We start from the raw sequence: 24,267 nt of genomic DNA on the forward strand, positions 1-24,267 counted from the left end.
TTGACTTGCATCTAGAGATTGGCAGGTTGAAAACTCACGTCTGTGACAAAAGAAATCATGGGTTGTCAATGTTCCGATGGTCAACCTGCCATTTGCATTTTGCATTTTAGCCGCAACTGCATATGCCCCGGGGTATAAACTCTCTTCAAGTTGTTTCGATATTCCAAGGTCTGTGTTTCGTATCATGATTTCCTTGATAGAAGGTTGGTAGTCGGCTAACTCGAAAGAAATTGAAACAACACTTCTTAATGGTAGATATGAAGAATCTGTGAGCATCATGATTTAGTTGTTCGTTTTCGAGTGTGTGTCACTAAAATCACCCCGTAATAAGTGACCATGTTGTTATTTCTTTCTTTCTTCTATAGTTTATTTTTATTTTCGTATCTGTATCGTCTTCCATTTTCGATAATCATCGCGAATATGCGTGACATATTTTCCACTGGACATTAAGCAAACAACAGTTAATCCTTTTAAGTAATATATATCTAAACTTTAATCCACAAATTAAAAAAAAAGGCTCAAAAATTTAGAAAAAGCTTAAATAAAAGGAAACGTAGGGTTAACGTCGTTGAAATCATAATCAATCAACCAAAATGAGAACTAGAGTTTGATAAAAAGGTTTGATTACCCTTAATCCGACTGCCTGTTATTTAGGTATTCTATAATATAATGTACAGTTTCGAATTGTGGCTACCAAAATTCTTATTTTCATAAAAATTATCAACCTTTTATTGACCACAGGGGAGTGGAGACATGATTTTTGAAGAGTGTAACGAGGCGAATTTATTTGTTAACGATTTTATGCTAAAAAATGATATATTTTCCAATCAAAAGTGCCGGGGAGCGTACGCCCTATACTCCCCCCCCCCCCCCCCACACCCACCCCCACCTCCCTGAATCCGCCACTGGATCATCTTCTATAGAAATCGCCCTTCCGGGACACTTGTATTTATCAATGAATGTTGATGTGGATCGTGTAGTCAATTATAAACTATCTGTTTAGTGCTGTTCGTCTGATCTATTTTCTTTTTTTTTCTGTTCTTATTCTTATATTTTGTACAACTATTATTATTATTATTATTATCATTATACTATTATCATGTTTAGTTCATTTAAACTGTAAAAGATATTTTTGAAACAATCTCAAGCTTGCCACAATCATTAATTTCAATTTGGAAAGGGCAATCTCTTAATTATGGTTCATAAAGATGTCTGCCGCTGTAATGGGTGGGATTTTGAGCTGAAGCTAGAGTATGCAGTAGATCGATATCTTCAAAAGTATTCAGAAAATGTAAAATTGGCACAGAACCATTTTCAGTATTGATATTTTGTATTCAGTCATTCCATCACAGTACATGTACATGTATGTCATGCGATGTGGTCGTTACATAGTTCCAATATTATGTTTTAAATTACATAAATGTCATATTGAACAGTTGGTGCTGTTTGCCTTGTCTAACTTGTACCTGCTCTACAATGATGTCCCTTATCATCTCAGTTTTCCTGTTGGCGCATGGTTTAGTGAGCGTCAATGGCGCCTGGAATGCAACAGCGGATTGTGATGACGGTAACGCCTTTGTTTAGCATCTGTTTTCGCGACTCGGAAAGCTAGGCGCATTTAACTGACTTTTTGCACATTCCTGGGTATTTTTCTTTATTGTTCAATTTTCCTCTTTTATTTGTATTACCAAAGTCGTCGTACTAGTATATACAAAATTATTCTTTATAACTTTTATGGAATTCTAATAATTATTAATAATTGTGGAACATATAGCTGATTATTGATAGAATTTCACATATAAAATCTGTAACCAATAATTCATCTTTCTTTTTTTATGGGAGGGGGGACTAGGGGTTAGATAAATGAATAGTTTGAAACGAAATTTCTTGAAATTGTTTCTGAAAGGAACGAAAAAAATAGTTCGTTCCATCGTTTCATAATGTATAAGTTTTTGTTTTATAGGATTGTAATTGTATAAATTTAAACGTACAGCTCTTTTATAGAATGGCAGTTAGTTTTCCGAGCACAGCAAGGAAATGGACAGGGCGTATACAATGAATGGCGGCGGAGCTCTCCGAGCACGTGCGTAGTCTCGTCAGGCTGTCTACCCGAAAATGTCGATCTGGCAATGATGAAAATACCAACAAATAAACATCTCAGAAGTCCTATCATAGGCAAATGGTCATCTTCAAATATCAAACAGGTATTGTACAATAATTTGGTGTTTTAGGTTTTGTACTGCATGGGTAAATCTGGTCCAGTGACATTTATTTTGAAGAAAATTATGATATCTTTGTTTAAGTTATCAAGAGCCTACAGTGATTTGAATATTTTGATATATTAAGATTGTGATGTAACCAAATGAGCCTTTTGCCGAACTTGTATTTCTTACCGTGATCAACTCGACGGGTGCCATATGTGGATCTGCTTACTCTTCTGGAGCACCCTGTTTTTGTTGGGAGTTCATGTTGTTCAGTCTAGTTTTGTTAGATTCTGTTTCGCAGAATAATTTTTTTCTTTTCGTATTTTGCCATGGTTTTGTCCGTCTCTCTTTACCTTATTTGTGTCCAATGAATGCTCTCTTTGATATCTTCTTATCTTCCATTGGAATCGTCCGACACTTTTTACACAATTGCACGAATGCGGAATTGCGGTATAGTATTGGTCTGTATGATTGTGTTAAAATTTCAAAGTCACTACTCAATGACATATCGTTCTGTTTGAGGAGTGTGGCATACTTTAAAATGATAAACACGAAAGTTGGGGAAGATATATTTTTGTTACACACCTTGATTCCTTATATATATTGCAGGTGAAACTGGAACTATTTGACAACGGTAAATCTGTGATGTATATGATCTTTGATGGAAAGAACACAAACTATATGAGCTGGTTTTCTTACTCCAAATTTCTTGAGAGTAACTATGATGATCTATACAATGATGGCTGTTTCTACAAGTTCCAGTTCAGCAAGTATGTTTGTTGTTATCGGTATCATACATTTATGGTCCGAGGTGTTTTCAAATCGCAGCACAAACATGTTATTTTTAAGCGCTGACTGACGTAAACTGAAAAAAAAACTGTATTAAACAAGTCACCGGGATAGAGCTCACAAAAAGGGGAAAATATTGACTACCAAAAGAATCGTACGTGTATAGAAGGATAAAGGAGGGATATTTAGCCGTTTATGGCGTTGAAATGTCTTTTTTTCAAAATTTACATCATTATAAATGCCATACATCTGTCAAATGGTTTAGTGGAAAGGCGTCTCAAATATCATGGCTACTCGAGGAAAAGTATACATGTATATCAGTTTGTTAGGGATGTTTCCGTTTGGCTTATATGGTTCATATTTAAGAAACAATACTTCTATTCTTTTGGTATTTACGGACTAGATTCATTTTATCTTACGATCTGTAGTTATGTCATATTACTCGTTAAATGATCTGTAAACCCATGACGGTGCGAGCAACTTATATTTTGTAAGTTTGACCCTTGCCTATAAGAACACTTGAAACGTTAATTATTAAAGTCATCATACATTTTAATCCGAGTATAATTGTACATGTGTATTTTCAATGTTTGGACTTTTACAGTTGGTACTCTTACTCCTTCATGACACAACAAGACGGTCACGCGTGTGACACCTCGGCACGTGGTTGGTTCTCAGTCACTGATTCACTATACAGTAGTTCCTATAGCTACGCCAGCACCTGTTCTCGAATGAGAGTTAGCAGTTACCCTATCTTCTTGTATGCTAAGAACAACCACAAAACCAGATGGTATGAAAAAAGTAAGTTTTCAATCTATATTGTGCAGCACAGAGTTTCAGTAAAAGATGAATACGACAAAGATCCTTAGGAAGTATACGTCAACGTTAAAACAAATGGTCGGAATAAATAATGGAGTTTTCTTGCTTAAATTTAAAAGAATTTGTTGGTACATGAAATCTGTATCAAAAACCCTCCCTTTAATCAAAGATTTGTATAGTGAGACTATACAAATCCTTGCTTTAATGAAAGACAAGTTTACTAGTCAATCTTGATTATTCTTGAAAGAATTATGGTATTCTACATGTAATAGAGATCGATTATTACGAATAAATATTATCTGACACACGTGTACATATATAGTCTCTCATGGTGAATGACACCTATCATTTTTACTTTCAGAGTATGGTCAAGCTGATGTCCTCGCCGTGTATGTCAAGAGATCTTAGTCCAGATCAGATTAAAAGCTATTGAGTTAATAAAGATTATTGCATTCGATGATTTCATTTATTTCATATATTCATAAAACGTCTACTTGTCTTGTCTAATGAGTGAATTATCAACATTTGGTCACTGGTGGAGAGTTGTCTCATAGGCAATCATACCACATCTTCTTATTTTTATATTAACTACAAAACGTACGGTCAGATTACCACATTTTCTTTATATTTCTATATTAACTACAAAACGTACGGTCAGATTTAATAATCGCAGTTTCATGCGAGAAATTTGAAGGTACATTTCTCAATAGCTACAGCTCGTACATGTGTATACGAATTTTAAGACAAGTAGTTGTCTATTTCAGTTTTCTTCTATTTAAAGAGCTGTTTAAAATGATATAAGATGTTAAAACAAAAATGTGGAAAAATTCCTCAAGCAATTCCATAACTGCAGGTACATATCTTAAATATGTGCGCAATTTTTCTGTGAAGCTTCAATGAAAAATCATGGTTTTAAACTGTAGCCGGAGGTGGTAACCAACTTCTTCTTTCTGCATCTTCCTTCACTGTTTAGCACATCAATTTAATATGGTAACGCAAAATAGGTATGATTTTCCCAGCCAGACTGTATCCCTGTACCATAAGCTGAATTTGCACTTCGTCTTACCTGGCCAAAAAATTGTTCAGGTGTATATAGCGTATTTCTATGCATTAAACATAATACAACCCTTTGTCCTGAACACGCAGGAAACATTTGCCATTGGACGTTAAGCAACCAACAATCAATTAATCGCATAACCCTAGATTATAGTTATATTTATCAGTTTATTATTCTAAGGAGCTGTGGTATGATTGCCAATGAGACAACTATCAAACAGAGTTCAAATGACGTGGATTTGAGCCATTAAAGGTCACTGCATGGCTTTCAACAATGAGCAAACCCCATACCGTATACTCAGCTATGAGAAAATGTGAAGCAATTAAACAAACAAACAAAAAACACCAACCGGATTTATGAAAAAAAAAAAAACAATAAACGAAAAACAAATATAACAGCAACAAACGACAACCACTGAATTACAGGTCCCCGACTTGGGACAGGCTCATACAAAATGTGTCCCGGTTGAACATGACCTTCCCCTAACCTGGGACAGCGGTGTAACAACACAACATATTAATAATCATTTGAAAATGGTTTGACTCATTTGATCGACAGGAGGCACAAAAACAACTTACGCAAAGACAAAAGACTAACAGTACTGATGTAATAGTACATGTACTCGTGGTTACTGAAAGCTAGTTCAAACCCAACACAACCAAGTTCTAACATCTAAGATAAGATATTTTAGTGGTTTAAAATCCAAAATTATAGGATTCTATGTTTTTGGTAACCTACAATAAATGGGGATTTCGGTATATTCAGAGGGATTGGGATATTTCACTGATGGTGTGATGTAGTTGCACAATTTTCTAATTTACCTGTATTGTAGTCTGGTTTTGGATAAAGCAATGTGAATAAAAAGAGATGTGGTTATACATCAATGAAACAGCAACCCAACAAAAATAACATCTAGAGATCAGTTCGTGGTCTTTTTCTTAACAATTGAAAAATGTGTATGCAGTATTTCAAGCTATAAATTGCCAGTCTAAACAACGGGGAATACATTTAAAAAAGAGGGGAATACATTTAAAACTATCAAGGATATGACCTCAGCCTGAAAAAGAGGGGAATACATTTAAAACTATCAAGAAACGACCTCAGCCTCAAAAAGAGGGGAAAACATTTAAAACTATCAAGGATATGACCTCAGCCTGAAAAAGGGGGGAATACATTTAAAACTATCAACGATATGACCTCAGCCTGAAAAAAGAGGGGAATACATTTAAAACAATCAAGGATATGACCTCAGTCTGAAAAAAGAGGGGAATACATTTAAAACAATCAAGGATATAACCTCAGCCTGAAAAAAGAGGGCATACATTTAAAACTATCAACTATATGACCTCAGACTACTATTACACGGTCACCATCATAATAGTAGTCTCGTTTTCAAAGCCAAATTCTCAAAAACATCAAGATATAACTAAAATCTATTACTGACACTGACAAAAGTATATTTTGAAAAAAATAATCAGGACTGATTCTGCCACACTTTTACTTCTGTATTTAGAAAATGTAGAAACTAAAATGTGTTTTTGGTAAATATTTAACTGAGATTTTTTAACTTAGGAAAGTCCTTTTTAAGGATACTTTGTCTTTGTTTTCAATATTTCAGTACATCCATGTGTGCTTTACATAATGTATCTAGTGTGGTTGGCTTCCGTGATCTATTGTCTACTAAAACAAGAGGCATACATGATGTTTTTATTACATTAAAAACACTACAAGACAAGATTGACATACCCGTAATTATGTTTTCCAATAAAAATTCTAGGGTCAACATAAACGAGCTGGGTACTTAAATAGTAATGGAATTTAGAACCAAATTATTTTTTCAACATTTTTTATAAATTCAGTTTTTCATAAAAATTTAATGTGTTTTCTAAACATTGAAATTTTTCATACAATCATATATATACATAAAGAAAATATTAAACTACATGTTTAACCTTAATGATTTTTGCAATAATTGAATTTCAATACAATTCATTTTTATTTACCCAATTACTTTTTTTTAAGAATTAGACCCCATCACTGCATAATAATTGAACATGGATATTTGAGTCCTTACAACAAATGTGTTCAACTGAAGGGGAAATAACTGTACCTCAACTCAAGGGGATATAACTGTACCTCAAATTAAGGTATAACAGTACTGTAGTTGATGAGTTGCTGTCATCAAATCAAACTTTACAGCGGCAACTATTCAACTACAAGTACTGTTATTCCTATTCTAACGCATTACAAAAATTATAGTGCATTAGAGCTTGTAATAAACTGTTGACACAGAGATATGTCTCGCCTATTTGAAATTTTGATAATGCAAATGTTGAAATTAAAATAGCAATACTTTAACATGTAAGTAATGCAAATATTCAAAGTCAATGAACCATGACTAAAGGTACATGGCTAAACAATCTGCATGGAAATGAGATGAGTCAATGCTAATACAACTGCATACCAAATATCATTGACTTATCATAAGTCGTTTCCTTTAAACAAGTCTAAACACAAACATTAACTTGTAAACTATGTAAAAGTTTCAAAGTCAATGAACCATGATGAGGGGGTGGGGCTATATAATCTCCATAGAAATGAGACTTGCAAATGCCAATAAATTTGCACACCAAATATCATTGACTTAACATAAGTGGTTCATCTTAAACTAATCTAATTACAAACTAATACATGTAAACTAAGCAAAAGTTTCAAAGTCAATAGACCATGACTGAGGGGGTGGGTCCAAATATTCTCCATGGAAATGAGATGTGCTAATACTTATACAACTGCATACCAATTAACACTGGCCTACCACTAATGGTTCCCCTTGAACTGACCTAATCACAAACTAATACATGTAAACTAAGCAAAAGTTTCAAAGTCAATAGACCATGACTGTGGGGGCGGAGCCAAATAATCTCCATGGGAATGAGATATGTCAATGCTTATACAACTGCATACCAAATATCATTGACCTACCACTAGTGGTTCCCCTTGAACTGACCTAATCACAAACTAATACATGTAAACTTAGAAAAAGTTTCAAAGTCAATAGACCATCACTGAGGAGGCAGAGCCAAATAATCTCCATGGAAATGAGATATGCCAATGCTTATACAACTGCATACCAAATATCACTGACCTACCACTAGTGGTTCCCCATAAACTGACCTAATCACAAACTAATACATGTAAACTAAGCAAATGTTTCAAAGTCAATAGACCATGACTGAGGGGGCAGGGCCAAATAATCTCCATGGAAATGAGATGTGCCAATGCTAATACAAATGCATACCAAATATCATTGACCTACCACTAGTGGTTCAACACAAACTAGACCTAACCACAAACTAATACATTGTTGACGCCACCGCCGCCGCCGACATCGGAACCAGCATACCTATGTCTCGCTTTTTGACTCCGTCAAGGCGAGACAAAAATGTATAAATTTAAAATTTCGGAAAACATGCTGAAGATTTCAATTTATAAAACATATAAATGTCTACCCCTAAAGATTGACCTTAGTATGGATTTTTTTCTCAAGGAACACAATAAAATCCACACGCTGAAAACTAAAAAAATTCTGAAATTATTAGGGACTATTTTGTTAGCACAGTAAAACTTCTCTTCAAAGACGAAGAGACAAACAGTTGACCATTTGCCAAAAAATATATGTCTAATCCTTGAAATGTGTTTTCATGTGTCGTCTCAGATAATCACGTCTCAAAAAGGCCTGATTACTTTCTGTACAAACATGACGTTTTTCTCCTGTATGTATTCCCATGTGAATTCTTAAACTTGCATTTTGTGTAAATGATTTATCACAGACATCACAGGTGTTAGGACATAAACCAGTGTGGGTAAGGTCATGTCTCTTTAGGTCGGCTAAAGATTGGAAAACCTTGCCACATTCAAGCATTGTACACAAATAGCTTTTTCTTTTGAACCGTACACCTTTGTGTACAACCTGTACATGTTTTTGAAGGTAGGCTTTAAGCGCAAAAGATTTCCCACAGTCTTTACAACTATAAGATTTGACATCCGAGTGTGTTACCATATGTTTTAGTGTCTTTACTATAAGATTTGACATCCGAGTGTGTTACCATATGTTTTAGTGTCTTTACTATAAGATTTGACATCCGAGTGTGTTACCATATGTTTTAGTGTCTTTACAACTATAAGATTTGACATCCGAGTGTGTTACCATATGTTTTAGTGTCTTTACTATAAGATTTGACATCCGAGTGTGTTACCATATGTTTTAGTGTCTTTACTATAAGATTTGACATCCGAGTGTGTTACCATATGTTTAAGTGTCTTTACAACTATAAGATTTGACATCCGAGTGTGTTACCATATGTTTTAGTATCTTTACTATAATATTTGACATCCGAGTGTGTTACCATATGTTTTAGTGTCTTTACTATAATATTTGACATCCGAGTGTGTTACCATATGTTTTAGTGTCTTAACTATAAGATTTGACATCCGAGTGTGTTACCATATGTTTTTGTAAGTAACTTTTATCATTAAATCCTTTACCACATGTTTCACAAATGTATTCTCCTTTTTGTTTGTGTGTCTGTTCGTGTCTTTGTAATGAAGTTTTATTGGTAAATCCTTTGCCACATTGAGAACAAAGATGAGGAGCTTCTCCATTGTGTCTGCGTATATGGTCTTGTAAATGGGTATTCCTATGAAACCCCTTACCACAACTATCGCAAACAAACTCTTTCTTATCTGAGCGAGTATTTCTATGCCTAACTAAACTGCCCTTGGATTTGAACCCCATATTACATGTGTCACTATATAAATAACACATAGCTGAGAGGGTGATAGAGCAGATTGTTACCCCGAGAAAACATTGTCAACCGCTGCGAAGCCAAGGCTGACAATGCTTTTTCGAGGGGTACCAATCTGCTCTATCACCCTCTCAGCTATTTGTTATTTAATTTATTATACTGAATGTCCTATCATTATTGTCTTTTACAGATTAATTTTATTGTAAAAGTATTTTCTATGACGTCACGTACATAACAACGTTATGGGTATTAGAAAAAACAACAAAAGTGAGGCAAGATGTTTTATTTTTTTATTTTGACAGTCAAATAATAAAATCTGAGCCAAAACGTAGAACTTAAGCATTGTATTTAATTACTTGATGTAAATTCAATTCATTGTCCTTTAAATTATCGATTTTTGATTGGTCTGGACGAGAGGGTGACATTCAAAAAAATTGTCACCCGCTCAGCCATGTGATAGAGTAAATTAACACCCTCGTACTAGCCAATCAGAATATGGCATTTTAACGTGAAGTATAATAAAAATATATGGTCTCTCGTCTGAATCTTTTTTTTTTGGTGTTCAGTCAAAGAATTCCTATGTCTGAAAGACTTGCAGCATGTGTCACATTCATGGTACTTTATACGATCTTTAAGACAACGATGATCATGGAGTCTAGTCTTTATATTAAAACCTTTACCACAAGTTCCACAAGTAAACTTTTTATTTCAGAATGAATTTGTTTATGATTTTTTTTAGATTATTCCTAGTTCTAAAATGTGTACCACATAAGTCACACAACCATTGTTTATCATGTTTACTTTCAGTTTGATGTACCTGAAGTTTATTTTGATCAATGAATTCTAGGCCACATATTTGACAACTATGCAAAGGATGTCTAGAATGCATGCCTTCATGCCTGTCTTTTGTATAATGTATGACTTCATGCCTGTCTTTTGTAGAATGTATGCCTTCATGTCTGTCTTTTGTAGAATGTATGCCTTCATGCCTGTCTTTTGTAGAATGTATGCCTTCATGTCTGTCTTTTGTAGAATGTATGCCTTCATACCTGTCTTTTGTAGAATGTATGCCTTCATGTCTGTCTTTTGTAGAATGTATGCCATCATGCCTGTCTTTTGTAGAATGTATGCCTTCATGTCTGTCTTTTGTAGAATGTATGCCTTCATGCCTGTATTTTGTAGAATGTATGCCTTCATGCCTGTCTTTTGAACTTTTATGTCAAAAGGATTTTTCACATGTTTTACATTTGTATGGCTTTGATCCATTATGAATACGGCTGTGAACATGTAAATTTTTTTTAGATTTGAATTGCTTTTTACATATTTCACAAAAAGACTCTTTTTTTCTCTTCTTTGTTGTACTTTCTTGTTTAAGTGAAAAATCAATTTGCGAATCAAATGTTCCATTGACATCTGTCTTTTCTCCTGTTCCACTGACATCTGTCTTCTCTTCTGTTCCACTGACATCTGTTTTCTCTCCTGTTCCACTGACATCTGTCTTCTCTTCTGTTCCACTGACATCTGTTTTCTCTTCTGTTCCACTGACATCTGTTTTCTCTTCTGTTCCACTGACATCTGTCTTCTCTTCTGTTCCACTGACATCTGTTTTCTCTTCTGTTCCACTGACATCTGTCTTCTCTCCTGTTCCACTGACATCTGTCTTCTCTCTTGTTCCACTGACATCTGTCTTCTCTCCTGTTCCACTGACATCTGTCTTCTCTCCTGTTCCACTGATATCTGTCTTCTCTCCTGTTCCACTGACATCTGTTTTCTCTTCTGTTCCACTGACATCTGTTTTCTCTTCTGTTCCACTGACATCTGTCTTCTCTTCTGTTCCACTGACATCTGTCTTCTCTCCTGTTCCACTGACATCTGTCTTCTCTCTTGTTCCACTGACATCTGTCTTCTCTCCTGTTCCACTGACATCTGTTTTCTCTTCTGTTCCACTGACATCTGTCTTCTCTCCTGTTCCACTGACATCTGGCTTCTCTTCAGTTCCACCTAGTTTAGGTGACAGTAACTCTTCTGCCACATAATTATCAGAGGAACACCTTTCTGAGTCAGCTGTTATCCTTTCTTTATCATCAAAATGTCCAAATTCACTATTTTGCTCGTGATTAACTGTACAGTTTGTAGAACATATTTCCTTCATGACTGTGTCAACCTTACTAAGTTCACAATCAATGGTGCAGCTTGAGGTATATTTTTCCTGCAAGATTGTATCAACAGTACTTGGCAGAGTTGGCTCACTAGCAATTGTACAGTTTGCTGAAAATTCTTTCTTTACGTGGGTATTTACCTTACTTTGCTCATAATTAGTGGTAGAGCTTATAGCAAAGTCTTCCTTCAAGATTGTATCAACAGTACTTGGCAGAGTTGGCTCACAAGCAATTGTACAGTTTGTAGAAAATTCTTTCTTTATGACAGTATTAATCTTATTTTGCTCGCAATTATTGATAGAGCTTGAAGCAAATTCTTCCTTCATGATTGTATCAACAGTACTTGGCTCACAATCAATTGTACAGTTTGCTGAAAATTCTTTCCTTATGACGGTGTTAACCGTACTGTGCTCACAATTACTGGTAGATCTCGAGCTTGTAGCAAATTCTTCCTTCATGACTGTCAACCTTGTTCAATCTTTTAACATCATCCATATCTTCCTCACACATGTTTAGGAAAGAGTTGAACTTTTGCTGATGGAATTACATGACAAATGATTTCATCTGGTGACATTGGATTAGAATTTGAACGTCCATATTTTCATGATAATCTAATATTTCATATTTCTCAAATGATCTAATTCTAGATATATGATCTCAAATTTCATATTTTATATCAGTATTTTATTAATTGTCTAAGAGTTCCACTGTTTTTTGTTGTTTTTTTAAAGAAAAAAAATGTTCTATTGAAAATTTGTGTGAATACATCAGTCTTTCCAATTCAACACAGAGATGAATTCTTCAGTAAAATCTTGTATTGGTAACTTCTGTCAGTTTTACCTGAAAATATATAAAAAACAGATGATTATTTAAATGATTTAACACAAAGTTCACTGAAGGGGTACACGTATCTACAAAATGTTAGTAACAACTTAGAAGTCATCTACCTTAAAACAAAATTTTGACCTGGTTTTGTAATGGACAAACGGAAAGAACTATTAGACAAGACGCCTTCAAAAAGTACATAACATTCCTTCTCATCACACGTGTACATATATTAAATGAAGTTCTTTTCTTGATAAATGTGTATATGTTGAATGTTTTAATCTACTCAATCATTGAAATCATGTTTAGTCATATTAGTATTGTATGTTTTGTCTTGTAGCAATAATTAAATTGTAATACAGGATCTTCCAATTGGTCCTTTTTCCCTGAAAAAATTGAGGTCACAAAGCAAATACATAAAAAAGGCATTGAAGACCGTACTTTGACCTATAATGGTTTACTTTTATAAATTTTGACTTGGATGGAGAGTTGTCTCATTGGCACTCATACCACATCTTCTTATATCTATTGTATCTTTATAATATAATTTCCTGTGATCATGGTGATGCATTTTCCCCCAAAATGACCTGAGGTCAACCAAGGCAGTTCATTCATAAAATAAAAATTAGAATCTTGTGTATTATTTTGCTCTATTGATAAGGGCACTTTGATAAGTTAGTGAAATTATTGTAATGTAGGTTGGGAATAAAATAAGCACGAGGCATCATATAAAAATGGTAGATGTTGCACCCGCTGAAAATGGTTTTGTTGGAAGGTTGGTATGTTAATCCCTTTTGATATTCTGTGTCTGGAATGATTTTCTTATTTGGACGGCCAAATCAGAAAATTGCTCCAGACACAGAATCCCAAAAGGGACTAGGTTAATGCTTGCTAGTACAGCACAGGTTTTTTGTCTTAACTGTACCAATAAAGTGGAGATAAGAAAGGTATCTTAATTCTCAGAAGACAACACTGGAAACTGGAGTTGATTTTGTGTAAACTTTCATGTGAAAATGTCTTAGTTTCTGCTCTTGACACTGGATGGTCGCTCATGTAATTTAAAACGCCTTGCATGTAAAAAAAATAATTCTTTTCATTTGTACTAAACTCACATGTACTAATAAGTGGCAACGGTTATGTAAAATTCATCAAATCAAAACGAATGAAGAATAAAATCTCCCAAAAAACTCTGATAAATCTTGAGATAGGAGAGTTGTCGTTCTTTTCAACCAATAATAAAAAGTTCTAAATCCAGGTGTAGGGATCCCTTATGAAAAAAAAACTACTCTTGTAGTTTCTGTCCTGTTTCTTTGTAAAGTTCACAATGATCACCCCAGAGAATCCTGAAGAAACACATGGCCCTTCTAAAAGATTTTGAACATACATCAAGCACAGAAAAAGTGATAAAAGTGGAGTGGCACCTCTAAGAAAAAATGGTAGCTTAGAAACAGATCCAATCAACAAAGCAAACATATTAAATGAACAATTTCAATCTGTATTTTCCACAGCAAACAACATCAGCAACAGTGAATTCTACAATCAAAATCATATGTCCGACTCACCAGAAAATTACCCTGACTGTAGAGACATCCTTATCACAATCAACGGAGTAGAAAAACAATTGAGAAACCTAACCCACACAAAGCCGCTGGACCGGATAACATCAGACCAATGATACTCAAAGAACTTGCCAGCGAAATCGCTCCCATACTTCATACTTACCATCATATTTAATGTTTCAATGGAGACAGGCAAAGTTCCAGATGACTGGCGGACAGCTACAGTCACACCAGCATACAAAAAGGGTCAAAAGTACATCCCAGCAAATTACAGACCAATATCTCTTACATGTATTTGCTGCAAGATCATCGAACATATTGTAACCAGCCACATTATGAAACACGCAGAGGCAAACAACATCCTTTATCCACTACAACATGGATTTCGAAGTAAACGATCCTGCGAGACGCAACTCTTAGAATGCATTGATGACTTAACGAAGTACCTTGAATTGGGAAAACAGTCTGACCTACTGATACTAGACTTCTCAAAAGCATTCGATAAGGTATCCCATAGCCTGCTCCTACATAAACTCAATCACTATGGAATCAGGGGAAAGACCAACAGCTGGATAGAAGCGTTCCTGACAAATAGAACCCAAGTAGTAGTAGTTGAGGGTGAACAGTCAGACAGAGCAAAGGTAGAATCTGGAGTAACACAAGGGTCAGTCCTAGGCCCTAGTCTATTTTTGTTTTACATAAATGACCTAGCGAATGACCTAAAATCAACAGTTCGTCTCTTTGCTGATGACACAGTAGTCTACTTAACCATCGCCTCAGATACTGATTGCCGACACCTACAGTCAGACCTTGATAAACTGGCACTATGGGAGGAAAAGTGGAAGATGGAGTTTCACCCAGAAAAGTGTAGCGTACTGACTGGCTCCAGAAAGAAAAAGCCAATCAAATGGGACTATGTATTACATGATCATGTACTAAAACATGAAACATCAATTAAGTACCTGGGCTGCACCATCACAAGCGAACTAGACTGGGGAGAACACATCAACAACATTACCAGCAAAGCCAGCAGAAGCCTTGGTTTCCTCCACAGAAATCTACACATCGGCTCTAAAAGCATCAAAGAGCAAGCTTACAAAACTCTAGTAAGGCCCCAACTAGAATATGCCACAACAGTATGGGACCCATATCATCAGAAACATATTGACCAAATTGAAAAAGTCCAAAGGAGGGCTGCGCGATACGTCACCAAGTGCCACAGAAACAGATCAAGTGTCACGGACATGATTAATGAATTGGGTTGGAAAAGTCTCCAAGAACGACGCAGAGAGGCCAGGCTCGCAATGATGTACAAGATCGTCAACGACAAAGTAGCCATCAACAAAGACATGTACCTTCAGAGACCATCCAGAGTATCCAGACATACACAACAGCATGGATACATGGTACAAACAGCAACCAAAGACTGCAAGAAATGGTCCTTCTTTGTGAACACCACCAAAGACTGGAACAAGCTTCCCACGGAGATCGCCACAGCACAGTCATTTGAGACATTCAAATGACCGACCTTTCAAAATAAGATGAACATTTGTTTTTATCCTGTTTTTAACCATGCAGAACCAATTTGCCAGTATATTCAGAAAGTTGAATGTGGGCAGTATATGGAAGAAGAATGAAGAAAATAGTGGTCGATTGTTTCTACTTGACTGCATTCCCACTTTGGATCTGTATTTATTTTAATCTAAATTTATGTTGATAATTATTTAGATTATATCCTGATCTTAAATTACTGATAATGCATTAGGCGAGTGAAAATTTTCAAAAAGACGCTTAGTTAACGACTTTAATGCACCCACCTAACATACGGCTATATTATATATCATTCGAAAGCTTATTACCTGTGCTTTCTTTTTTGCCCGGTCGTCAATAATTCGTACGGTGCAATTTTCGTTAAATCAAGGTCAAAGGTCAAAACTGAACATTCCAAACGTTTGATAGAATTACACAAAAAGCCATTTTCTGGTACTTGTATGGTATTTTTTTCCTAAAAATTATCTAAACCTTATAAAACAAATTACCATGATTTCAAATCAAGTGCAAACTTAAATGTTGATTGCGCTATATCAACAGAAAATTTGATTTCTTGAATAAACTTCCAAAAATGATAAAATTGCAATAAAATCTAAATGTTTTCTGAAATTTGAATATTTGTATGTCAAAAATAGAATAGATTTATTGTTTATAGACCGAGGGAATTTTTTCATTATTTTAAACTGCAATTAATATGATGTAGGTCCAGATGCAGCCTTCTAATGAAGCTTTTGTAGTTGCCCAAAAAAACACCATCTGCAAATGGGGATCATTTTGCTTTTTTTTTGCTAGATAATATTGCTAATATCGGCAGATAATGATCAACCATATTTAGAAAAAGGGTAATGGAAGAACTTTAAGGAACAAAAGAAGTATATTTGGTAAAAATTAGTTTTCCGATGTGGAAAGACATGTTACGAAGATTATTCTCGTTCAATGTTCGAATGAAAACTGTCTGTACCATGCGCTTTTCAATGTCAAATCCGGCAAATTCCTTTTAATGTTAGCCCATTGATATATACTTTGTTAGCTGTTTTATTCAATATGACTGAAAATTAATAATTCAGATTAATTAAGATTGAATAACCTTCATGAACAACTGTTATCACCATACTGGTTTATGTAGTGTTCACACAATTCTGTATAGTGTTTTAAGAAGATTTGTTTGTCTGTCCTACATTTTCGCCATGGTCATGCTGTTATCTATTTTTCTTCGACTATGGTTTGAGACTGCATCCTTATTATCTTATCCTTTCTTTCAATCAAAGAAAAGAAAACCATAAATTTCAAAGCTGAGCGAAAAAAGACAACAGAACTTAAAACTCAGATATTGATGCAAAAACAAAATTAGTAAAACAACATAAATTACCAAACTCCAAGTGAAAATTCAAAACGGAAAGTCTCTTATCAAATGACAAATCCAAAAGCTGAAACACAAAAAACGATTGGAAAACAGTTGTCATAGAGCTCGTTGTTCTCTCTCCATCTCTATCTATCTTTATATGATATAGCGGAAATGTATGAATCATTTTGTCCCTACGTCCTTTTTTCTTTTGTTCTTTCCATTCACATATCCATATGTGAGTCTCAAAATTGTAATGAGCAATATTCCTCCGACATTGTTTGGTAGAATTATGTAAGTTCAAAGTGCACATATGGAGGTTATACGTGAATGGATTTGTTTCATAATACGCATATTCAAATAGCGCTAAAAACAGTAATCGCTCTTAATTTACCAGAACATACCTGCTTTCAAGCTATATCATTAAGTTAACCCTAATCTTATTAAAATGTAGTTCTCTGATTTCGTTATTCTCATGCGATATATGAGCAGGCGAGTCGTGATTGATCTGAATTTAAGTCAGATTGTTTTAACCCATGTTTTTAACACTTATACATAAAATTGTGTACGGTTTATTTTTTTATGTCAACTTATATCACTTATTATTGTTGTGAGATCTTCGCACAATTAGAAACTTGAACCTAAAAATGTAAAAATAAAGTAAAAAAATCGCCAAAAGTCTCTGTCAGATCAACAACAGATGGCTCAATGCACAGTAAATATCCACGAACATAATTTAAGATCAGATGACATAAAACCTATTAAAAAACTGGATAAATTCAACCACAATTTTTTTCATTTCTCACAATTGTATAGATATTTTAGAATAAAATAACTTCATTTTAACCATTAGATATATTCTGAATATACATGTACTATCTTTTATAAACCAATGTTCAACCAATGCTTAATAGATGATCTACTAAAATAGTGCTCTCTTTTTTAAATGCGTAAATTGAAAATATTACGTGAGACATCTACATTGAAATTTAAATGCAAAATCATGGCCAATTAAATTTGAAATAAAAGTGGTTCAAATGCATTTATATTTCTGTTTCTATTAAGCAACTTTACTTGTAACATTTAGCTGAAGTAAACACCAATATTAAAACTGCTTTGTTTTGTAAAAGGTTGCCTACTTTTACAAAAGGTGATCAATGCTGATTGGTAGATTTGTGTTGTGACACCTACACAGTAACTTCGTCCTTGATACTAATAGCTATAACTAATGTATTGTTGATGGGGATTGCCAGTTTTCCTGCCGAAGGTCGGTCGTTCCTTGGGCACTCCGTGGGCCTAAACATTTAACATACTTTAGTTGCCAAAAGTGCTAAACCGAAAATTGCGTCAAACACCAACAATCAATCAATCAATCATCTTTATATTAAATGTATTTATATGTAAACTATTCAGGGAGTAAAATTGATTAATGGAAATGTATGTATTGTTATAGCGAATTGCTAGATTTCCCAATTCAAAAATTAATGTAAGTAAATATAATTGCGAGAGTCTCAATTTATTTACAAGAAATTGCGTAGTTTGACAGGATTAAATATCTTGGCCAGGCATGAAGAACATTTCAGTGGCTAGCTTATAATAGTTTTCACTTCCTCAGTCAAGTAAGATGCAGTATAAGCAACCAAGAAAACATACAAATATTGAAATATTGAAATATCAAAGTTTCGCTCCAAAACTTTTTCCTAAATGCATGAATTTCCTGTGTATTCTATTCTATCCTTTAACATCTTTGCACTTTTAAAATTTGTGATTTTCAACATAATATCGACTACACCCAATTGTTTTAACAAAGAAGATGGAGGTATTTTGGGCAACTGCATGGTTGTTATAATTGGCTGTTTAATCAACAAGAAGAGTAATTGCAGTAATTAAATGATGTCAAAAACATCCTGAGCACTAAATAAAATATGTTATATGGTTTTATGGTGAATAACAGTTGAATCACAGACATAAAATTTGATATCCATGTATTTTTGTCATTTTCAACGGAATTTCTGAAAAACAACTTTATTTATTAAAAATCCGACATTAACATTTCAAAGTGCTTTTGATAAGTTACTATTAGCATCTGTTCTAAGAGATTTCCATATGTACATAAAAAATATCGTTATTCAGAAGACAGAATATGCAAAAATGCTGACTTCTTGTAAAATTAGAAGTTGTCCGCCCTTGACCTTTTGTTGTGATTTGACGGAAACTGCACCATACGAACTTTTGACGACCGGGCAAAAAAGGTAGTACAGATGATGTGCTTTCGAATGGTATATGATTTAGCCGTATGTTAGGTGGGTGCATTAAAAATAAAATTTTATGGTTAATGTCACTCGTCTACATGATGTGTTTTTGTTTGGGACATCATATAACACTGTTCTTGTACTTTTTGATCAACATAATAAATTAAAATCTTCCTAAATATAATAACATAATTTATAAATCAGTTTATTTACATTACTATTTCTTAACCAATGTTAACGGTGTTGCCATTTCTAATTAAGAAATATCTTGATGCTGTTCTTGTGTCCTGCATGGTAACTGTAACGTGTGCTCCATTTGGATATTTCATTGCTTCCTTTGTTGCCTCTTCCAGTGCGCGCTTACACTGGAAACTGGAGTTTAATTTGAGTAGCTTTGTGATAACGTCCTTGTTTCTGAACAAAGGATAAAATACAATACAATACAATATTTTTATTGTCAGCAAGGACGCCCTAAGAGAGCAGTATAATTACAAATAATTTATTACAATGATTATTATTAATTCTTAATGATATATAATGACAAAATATAGAATAGAGAAAAAATAAACACAAAAGAAAAAGCAAAACCCCAGATATGTATATATATTTAACATATAGAAATATTGAGGCATATATTCAACTGTTTATGGATATCATTAGTGCCATAAAATTCAAATTTGGCCTATGAATGATTCACTGGGTCAGTTAACCGGCATCATTTACTTTTTTTAACATAATATTATCCCTCTCAGTCCAGAGACTGATTATTAAATTACATAGGCGTTTTAGAACTTCTAGATTCTCACAACCCATTAGCCATATAAACATATTTTCGGTGCTACATTTCTTTAGATTAGGATAAGAAATACAAAGTTCTTTTATAAATGTTTTTCTATAAGTTTCTAATTTTTTGCATTGAAGGAGAAAGTGGATCTCATCTTCCACCTCCTCCTCACAAAGTTTACAAATACGCTCAGGAGCTGGGATGTTTTTGTGTCTCCCTGTTTCAATTTCATGCTGATGGTCCCCAATTCTGAGTTTTGTTAATGCTTGCCTTTGTTTAAAGTTTAGCAGGTTTAAATAGGGTTCAAAATTGAAATTTGTTTTGAATAAACGAAATGTACGAAGTTTACTTTTTTGGTTATTAATACTTCTTACATCATTAAAAATGTTAATCTTCCATTCTTTTATATACAATCCTTTAAGTTTTCCCATGGCTATATTTTTAATACAATATTTACTCTTATGTAGTAAACTGTTGGGAGTGAGATCCAGAAGCTCCAAAACTTTAATAATATAACTATACCATGAAGTGTGACCTTTTTCATGTAGGTTTTTAGACAGTGCCACTGCTTCTTTTAGTAAAATGTCTTCAGATTTTTCTAAAGTTATCCAATATTTAAGGATGCTTATTAAAATAGGCAATTGTATGGGTAAATGTCCCACTTCTGCCTTGACAGCATTGTTTGTGCTCTTTTTGTTCACACCAAGTATATATTTACAACTTTTAACAAGCTTTCTCATTGGTCATACGAAAAAATGAAAAGTTCGATGTCGGTTTGCAATCATTCCGGAAAATGTCACCCACACGAAAGTTTTTATTTACAATAAAAAAGAAAAACAATGATACAGCCTAGTAGTGTATCAAAGACCCTCTCCATCCTATGCATCCATAGAATAGAATAGAAATGTTATTTTCCATTTTCATTAACAACAGGGCCCATAAAGAACATATAAATCCGATACAATGATAGATTGAAGAGTCTCCAACAAGACATTACAATATAATATTAATATCACCATGAGCCTCAGTCAGAATCAGAGCCAAAACAAAATGAAAAAAAAAATCAAGACCTGTTCTTCTTAAGTCAAAAGAACTACTAATAAAATTACCATTTTTTCCATATTAGGAAAGTTTTCTTGTGTTAACAACCAAACAAATTTGGAAGATTTATCTAAATTATCAAAGTTCTAACAAGTGCTAGAAATATGCTGAAAGAGTTCATCTCTCAAATTATCATAAAATGATCATCCTCAACCGTTTATCTGCTGTAAAATTTAAACAGAAGCTTTCAGATCTATCAATACGATTTTTGAATATCTGGCAGTTTCAATTCTTAATGGGTGCATGAGCACTGATTCTTAATTTACATAAGACTGCCTTTTCAAAATCAATTATATTTAAATATTTCTAGTTGTTTAAATAATCTTTAGATGAAAAATAAGTGTAAAGTTTGCTTTTGTCAGTGTTCAGTGTTTGATGCTTTCGATGAAGCAAGGATTTGTATAGTCTCGCCATAGATGTAATATGGGTTTATACATCTATGGTCTCACTATACAAATCCTCGAACCTCACTATACAAATCCTTGGATGAAGTTCCAATATTTAAGAAAACTGTCACACAATTTATGTTTAACAAACTTACATACAGCACCGAGTTTTTGATTAAAATTCGGTAATTGAACCTCTGTTTGTATAAATTCTATACTGAAATAAATACAGCTATAAACTAATTAATTAATTCACAGACTGGCGGGATCGAAATTCAATATATTATTATATGGTATATGAAACGAGTTAAAACTGTATTAAATTTTTTAATTCAAAATAAATTATCTGAGTATAGGCCTATGTTTTGAATATTTGAATAAATCTATAAGTTATGAGCAAGATTTCAACAGTCTGCCCTTCCTTTTGAGTGTACTGTGACAAGCTTAATTGGACACAAAGATTAGCGGTCCCTGATGCTCAGAGAATATATTATTGAATATCTGAACGTGAGACGTCGTTATAAAACAAAACAGAATTACACAGTGTTAGAATATATAAAACTTACTGATTTGCAGTGGAATGCATGATTGATTATCTCTTTAAATATTAAAACGGATTTCAACAGAATGGATAATTGTTTTCTGCCGTTCTTTCATTGTTTTCCAATCCAGTGGTAACTGAATGCATGGCGCTTGCTCTCACGTGACGTATCAGATTACAAAAGATAAAATGCTAAGTGCGGGAATGGACCCCCTTTCATCATTCTTTTTTTTTAATTCGTCTAAAGTAAGATTTCTTCATTTCTCTCGATTTTTTTATTTATTTTCCACCTCTGGCTATTATCTTTACGATTCAACTATGTTATCAATAACAATTTCTGCTTATATTCCCGCTTATTTCCACAATGTGTGTGTGTGTGTGTGTGTGGGGGGGGGGGGGGGGGGGGGGGGGGGGGGGGGGGGGGGGGATGCAAGCGCCTGTGGTTATATGGATGTCTGACATCCCATTTAACATTTCTGGATGTGTCACGGTGTGTGTGTGTGTGTCTTGATCGTAATGTAGTGGTTTCATAACTTGACGTGGTTTTGTTACATCGTAAAGATTTTGTCAATTCGTAATATGGTTTGATATAACATTAATTGACAAAGGAACCAGATGTGGATCCAGGATTTTCAAAAGGGGGTTGGGGGGGGGGGGGGGGGGCAAACAAGGCAACCTTTCGATTTGGACATGCAAAAAATCTTTGCTTTAACCATATATCCGGTTGCCCCAACAGGGGGCGGATCCCGGATCCCCACTAATCCACGCATAATAAAGTTCAGTGATAGACCAGGTTTTTATCGTTCGTGGAAAGAATGATTGTTGACGTATTCAGTGTGTTCTGTATGATGGTATGAGAGTGAGTGCGTATTTCATTTGTAGAATATGACAAAGCGTGTGTCTATTCTTCTATCTGCTAGGTCTCTTCAACATGTCACTTACACTAGAGATGTTTCTTTTGTCTTTTAGTACAAAACCTAACAGACCTTCTTTGTACTCTATTTTGTTGATGTTCACAGTAAATTAAGGGTACCAAAATGAACAAGCATATTCAAGTTATGGTCTAACCAAAGATTTATATGCCTGTTCCTTTACTGGGGTGGAACTGATGTAAAGGTTAAGGAAACCAAGTGTGCTCAGTGGCGGATTAAGAAATTTTCATAAGGGGCCCACTGACTGCCATAAGAGGGGCCGATTAGTAATGCTTCAGTGATTCCCTAAATAATCAACCAAATTTTTCCCACCTTTTGAAAAGGGGGGAGGGGCGGGCGCCCCCTAAATCCGACTCTGGTGCTGTTTGCTTTATGGTAGTGTTGGTTATGTGGCTTTGTCATATTAGGTCAGATGGGATTGTTAACCCCGGTCTACACGTCCGAGGGTGTGGCCATATAAGGTGTTGTGTGTGTAACTTTGGTTGATGGTCATTACACTTCCCCAACGGTACCCAGTGTGATAAGATCGTTTTGAAGAGTTTTGTAGTCAATAGTAAATTTAATGATAATAAGTAAATTTAATGATAATATAACCAGAAATGGAATTGTATCATCTGCAAAAAGGCGTAGAAATAGACTAAACCTTACAACAAAAGAAAAAAACATAGTTTTACCCATTGTGACCCTTCCCCCCAAAAAAGGCTAAAAAACTCACCAAAGATACCATGCAGGCCTACAATTTTGAACACAAGACGCACGTTTCAACATAAGACTCATCTGTAGCGCTCGAATCAAAACAGTTGGAAAGTATGGCAAGCCGTTTGACTATTTATTCTAACTTCAAGATATATAATAAACTTTATAAGATATCTCATATAGTTTCATTGTGCGATTTTCAACCTTTTTCTGTCGTACACTATTGTTGATTGAGAAAAACTGTAAGCGACATTATAAAACTATGGTAACAAAACCAAATTGACAAATAAGACAACACAGTAGAAATCTACAACCACCTCGTCAAAGGATTTTTAGCCCTTGAATGGCAGTTGTCCGTGACCTATTTTTTAGTTTGTAAATACAAGATCTACTGCTAAGTTAATGAGACCATACTTGTCTCACAATTGTCAATCAACTCATTACAGAGCTATTACCTTTTAACGA

At 34.4% G+C, this 24,267-nt stretch overlaps 1 protein-coding gene and 1 long non-coding RNA gene across 2 annotated transcripts; one reads left to right on the forward strand and one right to left on the reverse strand.

Annotated features, from left to right (window-relative positions):
- Positions 1–1,376: 1,376 nt before the first annotated feature.
- Positions 1,377–2,960, forward strand: LOC127719366 (uncharacterized). Its single transcript, XR_007990239.1, has 3 exons — positions 1,377–1,567; positions 2,005–2,204; positions 2,814–2,960. It is a non-coding gene; the product is annotated as an uncharacterized LOC127719366 (long non-coding RNA).
- Positions 2,961–10,477: 7,517 nt separating this feature from the next.
- LOC127720749 (inner centromere protein-like) lies at positions 10,478–11,654 on the reverse strand. Its single transcript, XM_052227504.1, has 2 exons — positions 11,012–11,654; positions 10,478–10,491 (listed from the first exon to the last, which is right to left on the reverse strand). The coding sequence occupies exons 1-2, from the start codon at positions 11,652–11,654 to the stop codon at positions 10,478–10,480; spliced, it is 657 nt and encodes a 218-aa protein (XP_052083464.1).
- Between the last annotated feature and the right edge of the window lie 12,613 nt (positions 11,655–24,267).

The sequence above is a fragment of the Mytilus californianus genome, unplaced genomic scaffold (genome assembly GCF_021869535.1).
Source record: "Mytilus californianus isolate M0D057914Y unplaced genomic scaffold, xbMytCali1.0.p SCAF_11, whole genome shotgun sequence".
Classification (NCBI taxonomy): domain Eukaryota; kingdom Metazoa; phylum Mollusca; class Bivalvia; order Mytilida; family Mytilidae; genus Mytilus; species Mytilus californianus.

What these genes read in the sequence shown, in the direction of transcription:
- LOC127720749 (XM_052227504.1), bottom strand. Translation starts at nt 11,654, where the DNA reads ATGTCAGTGGAACAGGAGAGAAGACAGATGTCAGTGGAACAGAAGAGA.